This window comes from Euprymna scolopes, chromosome 30 (genome assembly GCF_053919585.1).
Source record: "Euprymna scolopes isolate OS-2025 chromosome 30, ASM5391958v1, whole genome shotgun sequence".
In the NCBI taxonomy this organism is placed as follows: Eukaryota; Metazoa; Mollusca; class Cephalopoda; order Sepiida; family Sepiolidae; genus Euprymna; species Euprymna scolopes.
In genome coordinates, this window is record NC_136511.1 from 91,973,177 (window position 1) to 91,991,630 (window position 18,454).

General features: G+C 42.1%; 1 protein-coding gene across 13 annotated transcripts in view; it reads left to right on the forward strand.

Annotated features, from left to right (window-relative positions):
- LOC145254565 (dual specificity calcium/calmodulin-dependent 3',5'-cyclic nucleotide phosphodiesterase 1A-like) overlaps positions 1–18,454 on the forward strand; it is a 1,571,136-nt gene that overhangs the window by 1,541,870 nt on the left and 10,812 nt on the right. For all 13 annotated transcript variants that reach the window (XM_080113160.1, XM_080113150.1, XM_080113152.1 and 10 more), the window contains one exon: positions 12,592–12,807. In XM_080113160.1, the coding sequence (XP_079969286.1) occupies positions 12,592–12,807 (216 nt within the window). The remainder of the gene's footprint in view (positions 1–12,591; positions 12,808–18,454) is intronic.

Consider the following 18,454-nt stretch of genomic DNA (forward strand, 5'->3'; position numbering starts at 1 on the left):
AGAATCAACACACTTCTGTCAACGCAAAACAAATGTGTTTATGCAAGTAAAATAGAAATCTTGCGTTCTGGTGGTGATGAAGTTGCTGAAGGCGTTTTTGATATCGCTTAGGTTTTTGAAGCATTTTTCACACAGAAAGTTGTCAAGATGCTTGAAAAGGTGGTAGTCGTTAGGTGAGAGACTATGGTGAATGAGGCAGAGTGTCGTAGTTCAATTTGTTCAATTTCTGTAAGGTTTGTTTAGTAACATGCGGTCAAACATTGTCATGGAGGAGAATTGAGCCTTTTCTGTTGACTAATGCTGGGTGTTGTTGTCGAAGTTTCTGGTGCATTTCATCGATTTGTTGACAGTACTTCACCACCGTAATGGTTTCGCCTGTATTCAATACCCTGTAATAGATGAGACCGGTCACAGACCACTAAACAGGTAGTATGGCCTTCTTTTCGTACAACTTATATATGTATATATATTATAATTATGTGGTTTAGAAGGAATAAAACAGTGTTTAACTACATCTTTTATAGCATTATATATTTATCTCTATATATTAGGTATATATTTTTATATATTATATATGTGCAGGATTATCTTCTAAACGAATTAAGCGAATATTATAAGTTTTGCAACACAGCTGATAGACGTAATTGCAGGTAATATGGGCTATACTTATTTTAATTAGTTTTTTTGTTTTTTTTGCAAAGGGGGCAAGTGGAATAGAAGCCCTTTACTAAAGTTAGATACCTCCGATTTTTTGTGAAATCTTAAAGATAAGTATTAGACATTGTGGTTTGAGTTGTCCCCCTTTGCAAATTGGCTGTTTAGAGAAATGGAAAACTAGATGGCTCTGTGTGGTTTGAGTTGTCCCCCTTTGCAAATTAGCTGTTTGGAGAAATGGAAAACTAGATGGCTCTGGTTGATAGTCAATTTGCATAAGTGGAGAAATAGGCAGCATATAAACGGTACTTTTTTTAAGCAGGGAAAGAGCGCAGAGAGTGAAATGACGGTTGGAAGAAGTGACGGCGAATTCTTTTTGTGACGGTGAATTATTTTTGGACGTTGAAGAGCTCGACCTTTTGGAAGGAACAGCTGTGTCTTATATATTTTTTTTAATTTCTTTTTTTTCTACTTCACTACAAGCTATTTCGGCGGGAACTATGGAAGCAAAGAGGATCAGCAGTGAAATGCTGAATGCATCTAAAACCAAGCTTCTCTCTTTACATCATCAACATTCTGATCCACATCTGACATCAATTGAAATGAATGGCTCTCGTCTTCAGGAGGCCTCAAGTTTTGACAAACTTCTTGGCTTGACCATTACTCCTGATCTTAAATGGAACACGTACATCAAATCTGTTGCCAAGGCCGCTGGTAAAATGGTGGGATCTTTCTATCGATCCGGTAGATATCTCACTGCTGATGCTATTCTCTATCTATATAAGAGCCAGGTACGTCCAAGGATGGAATACTGTTGCCATATCTGGGCAGGAGCTGCTAGAAAGGACTTGGCCTGCCTTGATAGAGTTCAAAATAGACTTCGTAGCCTCGTAGGAGATGTCCTTTTCTCTTCCTTGCAACCTTTATCTCACAGAAGAGATGTTGTGAGTTTGTCTCTGATGTATCGTTATTTTCATGGAAAGTGTTCGACTGAGCTTCAATCTATGGTCCCCCCTCGCAAAACTTTCACAAGAAACACTTGTCTAGCTGTAAACACTATCAATAATTCCCCCCACTCTTTATCTGTGCCTAAACCTAAACGTAGATTCCATGAACAAAGCTTTTTTCTTAGAACTGCACGCCTGTGGAATTGTCTTCCGTTTTCCTGCTTTCCAGCTGACTACAATATAGTTGTCTTCAAGTCTAACGTAAACAAGTTCTTGATGAGCCGTTCCATATAAGTTATCAACTTTACCAAATTTTCATTACTAATGGTTACTATAATGTCCAATTTCTACTGTACACTCTTTAACCCTTATCCTTGAGTGGCCTCTTGGCCTTGATAATGTGGTGATGCCTATGTAAAAAAAAAAAAAAAAAAAAAAAAAAAGACGTTCTCTGGAGAGGGAGATGTTATAACCTGGCTGACCAAGGTTAAACTTGTCGCTAAGTTGCGGGACATCGCAGATGTAGCCAGCTTGATACCGCTGTATCTTGATGGTGATGCTCTGGCCCTATATCTGGAGATGCGGGAGGAGGATCGACTGTCTGTTGACGCCATTGAGGAAAAGTTGAAGGAAGCATTTACCGAAGGACCGTTTGTGGCATATGGCAAACTAAGCCGTATGGTGTGGACCGGAGAGCCTGTCGATGTTTACGCCAACAATATCAGTAGGTTTACGGGACTAGCAGGATTCAATGGAGGAGGCCGTCGACAGATGGTTAAGATGGCCTTTATCAATGGCTTCCCGGACCATATTTCTATAGCTCTGCAGCAACTGCCCGGTGTAAATACTATGGAGGTAGCGGAGTTGATTACACAGGCTAGGGTGCTGGCCAAGAAAAAAGAGAGTGAGCAGGGAAGCGTAGCTGTCGCTCAACGAAGCAAACTGCAGCCGGAAATTGTGAAGGAAGAAAAGCAGAGAGGACTGTGGCAGAGACCCAGGTTCTCTGGCAGATGCTACCGATGCCAAGGCCCCCATATGGCGAGGGAGTGCAGGGAGCCAAAGCCAGAAGTCACGTGTTACCGCTGTGGGGAAGTCGGCCACATCAGCAGATTCTGTTCCCAGGGAAAACGAACAGGAGGAAGCCACTGTGCCAGTGGCTACCCCACTTATTCGATGAAGGCGCTTCAGGGTATGTCACAACAAGTAGAGGTGACCCTAAATGGACGAAGTGCAAAAGCCCTTGTCGACACGGGCTATACTTCAACAATTGTCACCAAAGACATGGTTGACACATGCAATGGAACCAGCAGCATTACGGCAGTTGACGGCAGAGAGGTGAAGTGCAATGGCACAAGTATCGTTCAGTTGATGGTACGTGGGATGTCACTAACAATCCAGGCGATTGTAATTAACAAAATTGTCACGGGCGTCGATGTGGTGCTAGGGATGGACGCAATTGCTTGACTAGGGGGGCGTTACGGTATATAGGAACTCCGTGATATTTGGAGGACATCAAGGGGCTGCAGGTGTGCAATTCGAAAAAGGTGTCGCAGGAACGGCCGGGTTAGACAAAAGTTGCACGATAGAGGACCAAGATTTCTCTGCACACTTTGATGGTGAGAAATGGACAGTCAAGTGAGCATGGAAGGGAGAACCTCCCATACTGAACAACAGAGTGGAATGCTACGAGCATACGTTGCGAGGAGGCACAAGAGTTGAATTTGAGAAGGTGGTGGACCGATGGACCTCAGAGGGGATTTTAAGACCATGGATGGAGAAGATGGATGGTGTGCTGCCGTTAATGGCGGTTGTTCAGCCCACAAAACAAAAAGTTCGGCCAGTACTGGACTTCAGGGAGCTGAACGTACACGTTGCGTGTCACACGGGAGGCAATGTGATGGACGTGTGTGGAGAGACCATGCGAGAGTGGAGGCAGATTCAGAAGGCTGCAACGATTGTGGATTTAAAATCTGCATACCTACAGATCCACATTTCACAGGAATTCTGGAAATACCAGCTGGTCAGATACAAGGGCCGAACGTACTGCCTGACTAGGTTGGGTTTTGGCCTGAAATCTGCACCAAAAACCATGGCAGCGATCCTCAAAACGGTGCTAAGCAAGGAAGACGCAGTCAGAAGAGCCACCAGTTCCTACATTGATGATATTTTGGTGGATGAGACGGTAAAAACTGCGGAGGACGTAGTAAAACACCTCAACAGCTTTGGGCTAATTGCAAAACACCCGGAATCGTTGGAGGGAGGAGCTGTGTTAGGGCTTCAACTAAGAAAGGACCAGATAGGACGGTTAGTGTTCCGGAGGGGAAATGAGATCCCGGAGGTGTCGGAAAAATTGAGCAGGTGAGAACTCTTCTCAATATGCGGAAGACTGGTGGGCCATTACCCTATTGCAGGATGGCTACGGACTGCATGTAGTTATATCAAAAGGCTAGCTAGTGGAGCGAAGTGGGAGGATGGAGTTGATAAAGAGACTGTGGACATTATGAGAGAGATTATTGCAGAGGTGAAGAGGGAGGATCCAGTGAGAGGTGTTTGGCATGTACCCAACAGTGCAGAAGGTGTTGTGTGGTGTGATGCAAGCTGTATAGCAGTGGGGGTCACCTTGGAGATAGATGGTGTTACTGCAGAAGATGCTGCTTGGTTGCGGAAGAAGGACGACGTGGCTCACATAAATGTGGCGTAACTGGATGCGGTTATGAAGGGCATCAACTTAGCCTTGAAATGGGGGCTACAGAATGTTGAGGTGAGGACCGACTCAGCCACTGTGTTCTCTTGGATCCAGTCCGAAGCTACAGGAGAAAGGAGGGTGAAGACGAAAGGCGCTGCCGAGATGCTAGTAAAGCTTCGATTGATGATGTTAAGGGAGCTGATTAGGGAATTTGATCTTCAACTTAGGGTCACTATCGTTCCTTCAGCGAAGAACAGAGCAGATGTGATGACGAGGGTGCGGAAGACTTGGCTAAAGGCGCCGAATGAGGCGGCTGTTGCAATATGTTGTTTGAATGAAGACACTCTGAAGGATTTGCATGACATGCACCATTTTGGAGTGGAGAGAACCTTGTTCTTGGCCAGGAAGGTGGACCCCAGAATCACAAAGGAGGCCGTATGGACAGTGGCTGAGAGATGCAGCCGGTGTCAATCAATCGACCCTGCGCCGAGTAGACACGAAGCTGGTGAGGTTCAGGTGGCAGAGAACTGGAGCAGGTTGGCGATCGACGTAACGCACTATCGATAGAGGCCGTATCTGTCAATGGTCGACTGTGGACCAGGAAGAGTAGCCATTTGGAGGGAAATCAAGGCAGAAAATGCAGGTGAAATTGCAAAGGTCTTGGAAGAGGTGTTTTTGGAGAGGGGTCCAGTGACGGAAGTGCTAATGGACAATGGAACTGCCTTTCGCTCAGCTGCCATGGAGAATGTGTTGAATAAGTGGTGAGTGCGGCGCTATTTCAGGGCTACATATAGACCAGGCGGAAACGGAATTGTGGAACGGCATCACAGGACCATTAAGGCTATAGCTGAAAGGGGCCAGATTTCGCCGCCAGAAGCTGTCTTCTGGTATAATATGGCTCCAAAGTCAGGGCAAAAAGTGGAGTCAGTGCTGCAGAGGGCAGTTTTCAAGTACGAGTGGCGGCATCCCCGAACTGCACAGGTACCCGCGGAGAAAGGCAAGAAACGAGCGACTGTGCGAGTGGGAGAGGAAGTGTGGATCAAACTGCCTGATGCTCGCTGTACCACACGCTGGGGGAGGGGCATTGTGACAAGTGTCCAGTCCCCGAACAATGTATCTATCGACAGCATCCCTCGACACATCCTTGATGTGCAGCCAGTAGTGGTGTCATCAGAGGAAGACAGCGACGTCGAGCCAAGTAGCGACATTCACGAAGAGGCTCCGGGGAGATCGCAGCGGAGAGATGGCCGCCATGTTGGTCGAGCGACTACGTGATGGGTTGACATGTGATGATCGTGTAGATCAAGGGGGCGTGTGGTTTGAGTTCTCCCCCTTTGCAAATTGGCTGTTTGGAGAAATGGAAAACTAGATGGCTCTGTGTGGTTTGAGTTGTCCCCCTTTGCAAATTGGCTGTCCGGAGAAATGGAAAACTAGATGGCTCTGGTTGATAGTCAATTTGCATAAATGGAGAAATGGGCAGCATATAAACGGTACTTTTTTTTTTAAGCAGGGGAAGAGCGCAGAGAGTGAAACGACGGTTGGAAGAAGTGATGGCGAATTCTTTTTGTGATGATGAATTATTTTGGGACGGTGAAGAGCTCGACCTTTTGGAAGGAACAGCTGTGTCTTATATATTTTTTTTCAATTTCTTTTTTTTTCTACTTCACTACAGACATAAATGTTTATCTGTAGTGATAGTGGAGGGAGAGATGGTGAAGATAGTTTAAACTATCGTTGCTAAATCAACAATAATCTTTGGATTTGAAAACGATCATATTGGGAAACAGTCTCGTGGTACTGTGTTCCAAAACGGGTAGTTCTTAGAAAGAAACTTTGTTCATCGATGTTCTGTTTACTTTTAAGTGTACAGAGGTGGAAAGAAAAATTATTTTGATTTATCAGAGATTCAAGCAGGAAACTGATAGATGTGTGCTGAGATCGATTTCCTGTACTTTTAAATAATGATACAATTGACAAAGTTTTCCAAGGTGATGGGAAGCATTTCTCCTTTAAGCAACGATTGAACAGCCTTGTAATAAGTTACAACTTCATTAGCATTATGTTGTCAGGACCAGTTGACTTGTTCACATTAAAATACTTGATAAGTATATGAATATTGTTCAGAGTGTTTAAGAAATATGAATATTGCTAAGAGTGTATACAGTGGGGAAAGTCAGGAAATAGGCGAAAGGGTGGAATTTGATGCAAAGTTCTTTGTAATATGCTTGGTTTTCTCGGATGCTGAAGAAATCATCTCTGGTCTCTTGATGATGGCTACGGTAAAGATTTAATGGATGGATTTCTTTTCTCAAACCTTTTGGTAGTGATTGCATTTGGATTCAGAAAATCTATTTAATCGAAAACAATCAAAATAGTGATTTCTGTGAGCAATTGTAGCAGAACATTCAAGAATGCATCACAGCTAACTGTTTGGTTCCTGTCAGAATTTCTTGGAAGTTGTAAAGCTCTTAATATGGATGCAGAACATTTCCTTTTCATAAATGCAGAATTTCTGATACGAATGTTCTGAGACTGAGCCATCAGATATCGATACATTTTCTGATGGGAAAGGATTGCATGTTGTTTTGATCTAAGTTATCAGAAGATCCAGGAGAAACAGAAAAGTGGATGAGCACTGTTCAGAACAAGTTCAGGAAACAAATTTAGCAATAATACATGCACATATGTGGCAAAGTGATTCCCACTAATGCTAAAAAGCAAATGCCTCTAATTGCCACACTTTTTCTTTTTTTGCTTCACTGGAATTTGCTTTCTTCGTCACTGCCAAAAACTTTCATAGGAAGCATTTTAACTGAAACTTTCAGTGAAAGTATTTTCAATTAATAAAAATCGTTTCAAACCCCAAAAGTAACACACCTATGTGAATGTAATAAGCCAGTGCAAACTTAGAAACTCTTTTAAGATCAGGTCAACAACATCAGTTTTCTTCAAATTTCACAGAAATCTCAATAACGTATTCTCTGCAACCTTCCCCCATGCTTTTGGTTAGAGGTAAGGGAAAGGTGAAGATGACTCAATGATTAACGTACTAGTCTTTTTCATTTCGTGCATCTACACACACACACACTAACAAGAACAAGGCAAATCAACACACATACTAGTACTCACATATGCATATTATTCATTTAGACTTGTGACTACTAACTCAACTTTCTTCAACAAACAGGAATTTGCATAAATTAACATTTACTAACATGAAAATAACTTATATTCTTATAAAATTTTAGATATAAAATTGTTTCATTATAATTTTTTTTTTCACATTTTTATTTACAAATCTGTCCGTGTTTTTAGTTAGCACTTGCTATCTAATAATCCTTCTATTTTATCAATGTTATATTCATTTCCATCTTTAAATGCATGAAATATTTTAATTTTTTTACCCCTAAAACTCTTAATATTTTACCCGAAAGAAACTGAAATTTAAGGAACAGTTATTAATTGATGTCTAATATCTATGGTTAAAATTCCACAAAAATCGGAGATATCTTAATTTTCATGAAAAACTTCCACCTTCTTTTCACACTTTATGTATATAACTAAATTTAAGTAAATGTAATCCACATCATGCTTCTTACATCTACCAGTTGTGTTCTAAAATTCATAATGCTTAGTTAATTATTTTAGGAATGAATCCTATACATAAAAATAGAGACACATACCTAACGTTATATAAATATAGTTCGCTCATTGTAGTTTACAACTAGATTCATTTTAAATACAAATAAAAAATTATGACCCAAAAAATAAAATTTTCAGGTTCAGCTAATAATTAAAAATAATCGAAAGTTGCAGGCAGAACCTTTTTAATTTCAAATGCTTTCCTTTTGAATCTACTAGCAAAATGAAGCCAAGTTTTTGTGATTTGTAGATATTTGACTTCAAAGTTTGGCAAATTAGCATGAATATCACTAGAGCAGAAATTAATCTCCTAGTAGGCATCTATTTGTAGACAATGTATGACGAGCCGGTCGCTGTCGTGTCAAATGCACAAATGACACTGCGCCTACATGATGGAACGGGAAATCCGGTTGGTACTGATTTGCATGATTTGCAGAGATTTTGTGCTATTCATCTCAGTTACGCGAATCGAGGACAGGAAGAAAGAGACAGCGAGAACTGCAAATAGAACATGTTGATTCAAGCTATCTCAGCATTATGACTGAAGGAAGGTTGGACCTAAAATTAGTACCGGAATATGACGGCACAATATCTATTGTAGATTAATGGTTAGAGAGAGTGGACCTTATCTGCAAACTCTTGGGAGTTGACAGAGTTGAACAGGTCATCCCCTTGCGACTAGGAGCTTTCGACGTCTACCAACCTGTCAGATGAAGAGAAGAATAATGTAACACAGGTGAAAGATGCACTGCACAGGGCCTTTGCGCTTGACCCATGTGAGACATACAAGCAGTTTGCAAGATGCACCTTACACTCGGACGAGTCGGTAGAGGAGTTCTACAGTGCATTAACAAAGTTCTCCAGTCTGTTCGGAGGAGTTCCGAGCCAGTCGCTGGAGTATGCATTCATGGCTAGACTGCCTGCCCATACCCAGGAGTTGCTATGTGCACATGCTGACATCAACTAGATCCCAACAGAAAGTTTGCTCAGCCGAGCAAGGTCCATGCTAAATAACAAACAGGTTGCAGCCACGGTCAGACACGGAAAAAGTGCCTCTACACAAGCCCTCTGAAAACTCACTGCAGTGTTTCAATTGCTCTGAGGCCAACCATCTTGCTAAGCACTGTCAGCTCAAACGATCGAGGCAGCACCATACACCATGCATTCGATACTACCGATGCCAGAAAGTGTGACATATCGCGTCACAATGTCTGGAAAACAGAAACAGGGGCGAGATGTGAGTGCCACTCTTGCCCCAAGTAGGATGAGAACCGACCTTCCAGTGAAGCGTGTGCATATCAACAGAGTGATTTGGGACACATTGATTGACTCTGGGTGCACCCGATCTCTAGTAAGGAGTACGGTTTGTGGTCCACGGAATGGACACAAAACAGAGGTACTGACTATTGATGGAAAGAGTATGACCAGCAAAGGAAAGGCCAGGGTCAGTTTGCAGATGGATAAAAAGATCCTCAATGGTGGTGGAGACGTTGGCTATGGATGGAGATCTATTGGGATTCGATCTCTTGCTCGGAATTGATGCCATCCACCTGTTGGGCAGCATTCATATAAATGAACACGGTGAGGCCAATTTCCCGAAGGAAGTTTGCGATGTCGGCACTGCTGTTGCAGTGAAAATACAACAACCTGACTTTGATGTCGTATTCGACCCGACTAAGAAACATTGGACGGCAACCTGGAAATGGTCGAATGAGCAACAGCTGATCAATGAGACACCTGAATACACCATGCCCAAACACATTCGGAAGGACTATGACTGTGAATTGCAAACTTGGATTTGCAATGGATGGCTGATACCATACCCGGAGGAAGAGCTTGGTCCACCCAAGGGATTAATCCCACTAATGGCGATTGTTCAGCATAACAAGAGGAAAGTGCGGCCTGTTATGGATTACCACAAACTAAACTATCATGCGGACACATACACGGCATGTGCGGATGTGTTCACAAAAGCTGAGGGACTGGCGGAGGAAATGTTGGACTTGAGTAAGGCCTACCTCCAGGTACATGTGCACCGTTCTTCACGGCAATTTCAGACCGTGGTTGTGAAGGGAGAGAGATACTGCCTGACTAAGATGGGATTTGGGCTTTACCTTGCCCCATCCATTATGCAGGCAATTGTCGAGGCTGTTTTGTCTGAAGATGCAACTGTTCAAGAAGCAACATCGCCATATATAGATGATTTATACATCAACAACAGTGTGGCGCCTGCAGAACGAGTGAAGCAGCATCTTCTTTGGTTTGGACTGGAAAGCAAGGAACCAGAGCGGCTTGAGGATGGCGCACGAGTGCTTGGATTGGAGGTTTGGGGGGAGCATGGCACTCTGCGATGGAAGCGTGGTAGTATGATTCCAGATGTTCCAGAGATTGTGACACGTCGAGCCATTTTTTTCCCTGTGCGGGAAACTGACCGGGCATCTGCCAGTTACGAGCAGCAACAGGAATCATAAAGCAATGGTCCAACACCGTAACCCAAGGATGGGACGACACCACAGAGGATGTTCCACTTCAACAAATGCTCCAGGAAACAATAGCCAGGGTGAAGCACAATGATCCCTCACAGGGTCTGTGGTGTGTAAATGGACAAGACGTCAATGTATGAGTGGACGCAAGCTCCTTGCTGACCGACGTGCTCGTGTAACATGACACTATTGTCTTTGAAGATGCATGTTGGCTGTGATCCATGAACGACGTGCAGCATATTAACTTGGCTGAACCGGATGCTGCGTTGAAGGGCATCAACCTTGCGTTACACTGGAAGTGCAAATTTATACACTTAAAAACGAACTCAGTAAGTTTGTATCACTGGTTAGTGGACATGCTCACTGGAAAAACTAGAGTATGCACAAAGGCTACCAGCGAAATGTTACTCCGACGACGATTGGACACAATAAAATAACTGGTAGACGAGTACAGATGTTTCTCTGGTCCCGTTGAGTCAGAACACATGTTTCACAAAGGTGGCTCGATAGAATGAAATCTGCGACTGAGCCTGTACCTCTGACCTGTGCTGCAAAGAGTAACGCAATGACTATGGAACTGCATAAAAGCAGTGGGCATCCAGGCATCCAACGTACAGCATATTTTGTTCGGCGGGTTTGCTCGACAATTACCAAAGCTGATGTGAGGTCAGCTATCGGAGAATGTGAGGAATGTCGGACGATTGATGCATCCCCAGTTAATTGGACACCAGGGAAATTGGTGGTACAAACTAATTGGCAAAGTCTGGGGATGGATATAACACACTTTAATGGCAAACATTTCCTAACACTCACCGATTGCAGTCCAGCACGTTTTACCATTTGGCGCATGTTGTCACAGCAGGACTTTAGACACATTATTCAGCATCTTGAGTCAATATTTTTTTAGCGTGGTCCACCGCAGGAACTGCTTACTGACAATGACACTGCATTTACCAGTAAGGAATTCAAGGAGTTTTCCTCTGATTGGGGAGTACGCCTGCGGTTTCAGTGTTCATACGTGCCAGCAGGCAATGGCATTGCAGAACGATGTCACCGTATCAGTATTAAGCGGATTGCAGCCAGAAAGAGATGCACTGTTCAGGAAGCAGTGTATTGGTACAATGTCACACCCAAGGATGATACATCATCATTGACTGCACCTGCCAACAGGATCTATAGATATGAAGTTAGGGTGAAGAACATCGACCCAGTGCCCACTTTACCAGCCTCTGCACAAACTCAATACCATCTGGGGTGACCCTGTTTGGGTAAAACCGCCAGGTTATCGATACACATTCAAGTTCGAAGAAGGAACAGTAACGGAAGTGATCAGCCTGTAAGCCATTGGTGTTGATATACGACCCCGGATGTGAAGGATATACGACCCCGGACATATACCTTCCCCTCTGGTAATGCAGATGATGAGATTTCAGATGACAACCAACCCAAAATGGAGAACCCTCTGAAAACCGACCAGATGCTATTCCATCTGGCAGAGCAGATGAGACTTCGGATGATATTGAGGGTATGACACTGCCTGGCCCACAGACAACACAGAATGGAGAGACCCCAAAACAACCCTTGTGGCGAATTACATGCCGAAGATTACCAGTGCGCCCTTGCACATGCTGTGATTGGGTATCAGGGAGAAGTGTAGACAATGTATGATGAGCAGGTCGCTGTCGTGTCAAATGCACAAATGACACTGCGCCTGCATGATGGGACGGGAAATCCGGTTAGTACTGATTTGCATGAGTTGGCGCCCCCGCGGTGATAAAAGACGTCAGATTTTTGTGTGTGAGTGGCATTCTTTCATTTGCTTGGTGAAAGTGATTTTGTGCTGTTCGTCTCAGTTACGCAAATTGAGGACAGGAAGAAAGGGACAGCGAGAACTGCAAATAGAACATACTGATTCACTATGTTATTTTTTTTTTAGATTTTATTAATTTATTATTGACCATAGCTTGCTTTTAGAGGTTTATTGAGTTCATTGTTGATTTGAGTTCATTGTTGATTTGAGTTCCATTGTTGATTTGAGTTCCATTGTTGATTTGAGTTCCATTGTTGCTGTTTTTTTTTTCTTTTAATTTTTATTGAGTTTAATATTAAGCTTCACTTCACTAATTTTAAAGGTTTTCTTGAGTTTATTTTTGACCAGAGCTTCATTTTATTTTTTTAGGTTTTATTGAGTTTATTGTTGACCCAAGCTTCACTGTTATGGGTGATGTGTTACAAAAGATCTTATCCACAGCTACGCAGTCACCGCATTCATCATCAGCTTCATCGAAAGTGGAAGCAATATCAGAAGAAGTGTTTGAAAAATCAGACACTGGAAATAGTGCTTTATCAAGCACTAGTAGCAGCGCCAGCCGTCCTTCCAATCAACGAAACACTAGTAAGTACATTATCTTCTTATACTGAAGTATATATCTGGTCAGGAGTCGAATGACATAATCAGTATATATCTGGTCAGAGATTAGTTAAAAATATCAGAGGAAGATATACAAAAATAACAACTGCCATAAATATATGTCATAAAAAGGTAATTAAGCTTTAAACTGCTTTGAATAAAAAGAACAATTTCTTGAATATTCCAGCCAAATAACAACCTCGTGTGTAAAAATGTGAAAAAAGACAAAGTGATGAAAAGAAAAATAAATAAAAATAGTTAACTGAGTTAAAATGCGTTTGACGAAAATCGATATGAGAAATTAAAATTTACATTTTAATGTTGCCGGTAAAATCTGTTTTTGATAAAAGTTAAATTTTCTTTTTTACCGCCAATTTTTCATGAAATAATGTTGACATATTGAAGAGTTAAACTGACATGTTATTGTTGTTGTTATTATTATTATTTACTAGGAGTTTCCCCGGAATCTGAGTGACAACAAATTTCTCCAGATTCCTAGAACTCTTCACTACCTTTGATAACTTAGTTTGTGTTATCACAATAGTTGTTTAATATTGATTTCTCATTGGTAACAACCATTGGTCTTCCCTCGCATTTGGGGTTGCAATGAACCTCCCTAAAGTCCCAGTCTTCTTTGCACTCATCCAGTGGAAGTCTGGTTAGTGCTTTCTCATCTTCCTTGACCCTTTCTGATTATTTGGTCTGGCGTCCGTTTACAATTTTGGGGAGAATGGTGTCAGCTTACATTTATGCAGCTTCATTTTACATGATTCCATGTTCTTTTGTGTTTTACATCTGTAGCAGTTTCTACATGTTCTTTTGTGTTTTACATCTGTAGCAGTTTCTACATGTTCTTTTGTGTTTTACATCTGTAGCAGTTTCTACATGTTCTTTTGTGTTTTACATCTGTAGCAGTTTCTACATGTTCTTTTGTGTTTTACATCTGTAGCAGTTTCTACATGTTCTTTTGTGTTTTACATCTGTAGCAGTTTCTACATGTTCTTTTGTGTTTTACATCTGTAGCAGTTTCTACATGTTGGGCTTGCACCTCTAGCTCATATGTATTAGTCTATGCATTCAATGGTTTTCCTTAATATTTCAGCTGTTTTTATTATTGTTATCTATTGTATCGCTTATTCTAATATCTCCCATTTTTTTTCCAAAGTTTTTCAGGATTTGTAACATGTTGTGTCCAGTTTCAGTCGCAAAAGAGAACTTTCTAATTTCATGTATTTGCTCCAACTTCACTGTCTTCTTGATCTTCACTCTGCAGTCTGCTGGATCGGCAAAATTTATGATCTGACAGAACTTCTTGTTAACTATTATGACATCCAGTCTTCTTGCTTGGATGGGTTATTCCATTTGTATATTCATACCTCATAGGATTTAGTGACTTTCGTTTTCAAGTATTGCTGCAGGTTTGTGCTTGTACCATTTGTCTTAGTGTTCAAGATGCAGTTGTTTGCATAATTCCCAATGTACTACCTTCCCCACTTTATTGCGTCTATTTTTATATTGGGGGAGGAGGCTAGTTTGCTGCATTCGTTTATGATGTGGTTTATTTTTTCTTCTCTTTGTCCACAGAGTCTGCATTTGCTGTTCTCTTGTATCTTGATGATCCCTGCTTTGATGTGGTTCTAATTGCATTATCTTGTGCGTCTGTTATTAGGGATTCAGTTTCTCTGTTTATTTTTCCTTTTTGTGGCCATGTTCAGATGTTTTCATTAGTCTCATTTATTGCCACTCTTATGAATCCTCCATTTAGCTCTTCTCATTTTTCTTGCCTCATCTTATCTCTCGTCTCTTCTTTTTTCTGTCGTGTTTGTTTCTTTAGTGTCTCATGCTGCGGTAATTATTCTTTCAGTGTTCTGCATCATGTATTTCTCTAATTCTTATTTTGTGCTATTTACACAGTCATCCATACAAATCGACCCTCTTTCTCCGTCTTTCCTTTCCACATAAAGTCAATCAATATCATCCTTTGGGTATAGTGCATTATGCATAAGCATGAGTCTCCTGGACTTTTGGTCAAAATGCCTTAGTTTTTTGGGGTTTTTTTTGGGGGGGGGGGTTATTCAACTTATAAACCGTCCTGAGTATTTTACTAGTGACACTGCCCATGTGTTTATTCCTTTTATAAGATTTCTACTAGTTTTCTTGTTCTTCTGTGCTCTTTCATTTCTGTTGCTTCTAACTATTTGTAGTTATCATGTTCACCTAGTGCCCTCATCTCCGTTTTGTTAGGTAGTATCATACCTTCCATTGCTTCCAGTTTTCTGGCTATTCTGCTTGTGTTTATTAGCATCTCTAGTTTCTTCTTGTTTTATCAAACAGTTTCAGGTCATTCATTCTTTTACCTGCATTAGTGAACTTGTATCCGGCTTGACATTTTCTTAGTGTATTGGCTATTGTACTGGTGATCACCTTGAAAGATACCTTTTTGTATTTTAATCTCAGTTATGTATTATCCATTAGCTGTCAGTTCAAGTCTTCATGTTCTCATTGCATTTTCTATCAAATTGTATTTTTTTTACCTTCTTCAGGATCCTTTGGTCTATGTATGTATGATCATGTGTTCCTCTTTTTTCTTTCTAGCATCCTTTCTGTTCCTTGGGGAGTAGTTCACATTGTGAAGCTGTATTCTTTTATTCTGTCAAACACTTGAAATACATGATCTCTATGTTGTTTAATATATTGACTACGCATAAGAATATCGTCCAGATAGTGAAATCCGAACCGCTTAGCAAAGTATTGATTACCTGTTGAAAAATTGCAGGTGTTACTTTTATACAAAACGCTAATCTATTGAATTTATAAAGTTCTTTGTGTGTTGAGATACACAAAAGTTTCGAGTTATCTTCCTCTACTAGTATTTGTAGGTACGCTTCGCTTAAATCTATTTTGGAAAAAAATGTTCCGCCATTTAATTTAGCGAATACTTCGTCTGGTTTGGTAGTGGATAGTGGTGGTCCTTGAGCGCTGCATACAATCTGGCAGAGAAATTCGTGCATACTCTAATCTCTTTAGATTTTTTTTTCATATATACAGTGGGGGCTGCCCACTCACTATCGTTAATAGGAGTCAAAATCCCAGTGTTAACTAGTCTTTCAAATGTTTCTTCAATTTTATCCCTCAAAGCAAGCGGTACACTCCATGGCTTTTTGAATATTGGTTTTGTTTCATCCAGCAATCAGAATCTCGCTTTTATTTTTGTGCAGCATCCAAGCTTTTCAGAAAAAACACTTGGGAAAGATTTTCTGAGATCTTTTTTTAGTTAGTCGGCTTCGGCCATTAGGTTTTCAACTTTGTGACAAAAATCACTCATTGGCGAGTCCTATATTTCAAATTCCTGAATCCAATCGGTCCCGAATAAAATTGTTGCATTCCTTAGAACGAACACTTTCAGCTTTTAGGGTTATAATCTGGATTCGGTTCTGTGGTTCGGGAAGGAGTGAGTCACTCTCGCGACAACAGCACATTTCTGCCCTCTTCTTTTCCAATCGACCACACCTGGCCTCTCGCCACCAATGTCACACCGCACAATCCGAACGTCAGCAATATGAAATTCTTTTCAAGAGAAGATGTTCATGACTCTTTTCTCTCTGCACCCCCAGGGAATTTTTCCCTGCTTTTATATCCTCCTATCTAGAAAAAAAAAGGAAGAGACAGAAAAAAAAAATAGCTTCTCCCATCATGCTCTGCCTTCCCAAGATGCCCTTCGTGTATACAAATGCACTGGCCATCCTTTCCTTTTTCTTTCCCAAAGAGCGATGCAGATATGCCCGGTACGTTTCTTTTTTTTTTTTCTTTGGGCGGCTTTACCCACATCTCCTCGCCCACTTTAAGGGTAGCTTCTTCACCCTCAATTCCTACCGTTTTGTTGCACGGATGTCGCCACTTATATGCAAAGATGGCTCTATGAGGCACAGTTGTCTCATCTTGTCTGGTTTTCGGTGAGATGTTGTACCAAAACATCGCCTCCATGGGTGAAATGTTGCTTTTTTCCGCAGCAGCCTTGATTCCTCTCCACTATCTTATTGCCACTCGGCCAATACGCTGCCCTAAAAAATTGCCTTACTCCCCACTTATCACACACCTCTTTAAAGGCCTCTGATTGGAAAGCAGGGCCATTGTCCATTAACAGTTCCTCAACCGGCCCTCTTTCCAAAAATATTTCTTCGATGACCCCTCCGATCACCCATGCAGCTTCTGCCCTGATCTCTCTCCATATGGCAAACTTCCCCGGTCCACAGTCGACCATCAACAGATACAGCTTATGGCAATAATGGGTCACATCAATGGCCAATCGCTTCCAGTCCTCTGCAATGTGTAACTCTCCTGCTTCATGTCTGGATGGTCCAGGATCTATCGATTGGCACTTCTGACAGTGTTCCACTACCTACCTGACCTCCTTCTCAGTGGTTTCCGGGTAAACCTCTCTTGCCAGGAATAACATCCGTTCTTGACCAAAGTGGTGCATTTCATGTAACTTTTTAACTTACTCCCCTGCACAGCATACCGAGGAAACCTTCTTTCTCTCTTGCACTCAGGCCTTCTTTAACCGTGTCATCGAATCCGCCTTGTTCTTTTCTGATGGGATCAGCACTACAGATACCTTCAACTGGAATTCTGCTATCAAATCTGCAAGTGCTCCGAGCCTGCGCTTGATCAGCATTTCTGCAGCACCTCTGGTCCTAACTCTCTCATCACCAGTCACTGCTGACCTGATCCATGAAACTACCATTGCCGAATCAGTTTTGATTTAAATCGTTTTCAATCCCCACTTCAGGGCCAGATTGATTCCTTTCATAGCAGCCTCCAGTTTGGCTATGTTGATATGGGAATAGTTGTTTTTCTTCCTTAACCACGCCGCATCTTCCACAGTTACGCCTCCCATCTTTAATAACACGCCCAATGCCAGACTGCTGGCATCACACCAAATCACCCCCACGTCTCCACCACTGACGTACCATTCCCCCTTTACTGGGTCTTCTTTCGTCACTCTTGCGATGATTTCTTGTAGCATGTTCGTGACCTCCTTCATCACACTGTCCTCCCAGCCATCAGTGCCTGTTTGTCATTTAATAAAGCTGCACGCTATCCTGAGCCAGCCGGCGATTGGATAGTGTCCCACCAGTCTCCCACAGACTGAGAAGAGTTCTCGTTTTGTCAGGTCAGTTCCGATTTCGGGTATTGCATTCCCTCGTCAAAAGACAAGGCTTCCTTTGCCATCTTGCATAGTTTCGACCCCAACGCTGCTCCTCCATCCAGGGATTCTGCCGGTTTTGCAGTCAACCCATACCTCACGACATGGCCTCTCACTTTCTCTGTTGTCACCTCTGCTTTCTCCACGAGAATGTCGTCAATGTATGAACTAGTGGCCTTGTCCACTGTACAGTCTTTACTCAGCACCGTCTTCAGCACGGCAGTCATAATTTTGGGGGCTGAGCTCAGCCCAAAGCCTAACCTCGTCAGGCAATACAACTTCATCTTGTACCGGACCAATTGATGTTTCCAGAGTTTTTCATCTACATGGATATGGAGATAAGCTGAGTTCAGGTAGACAATCTTAGTGGCCTGCTTCATCCTCCTCCACTTCCTCATCACCTCTTTGCATACATCAACCCCCTTT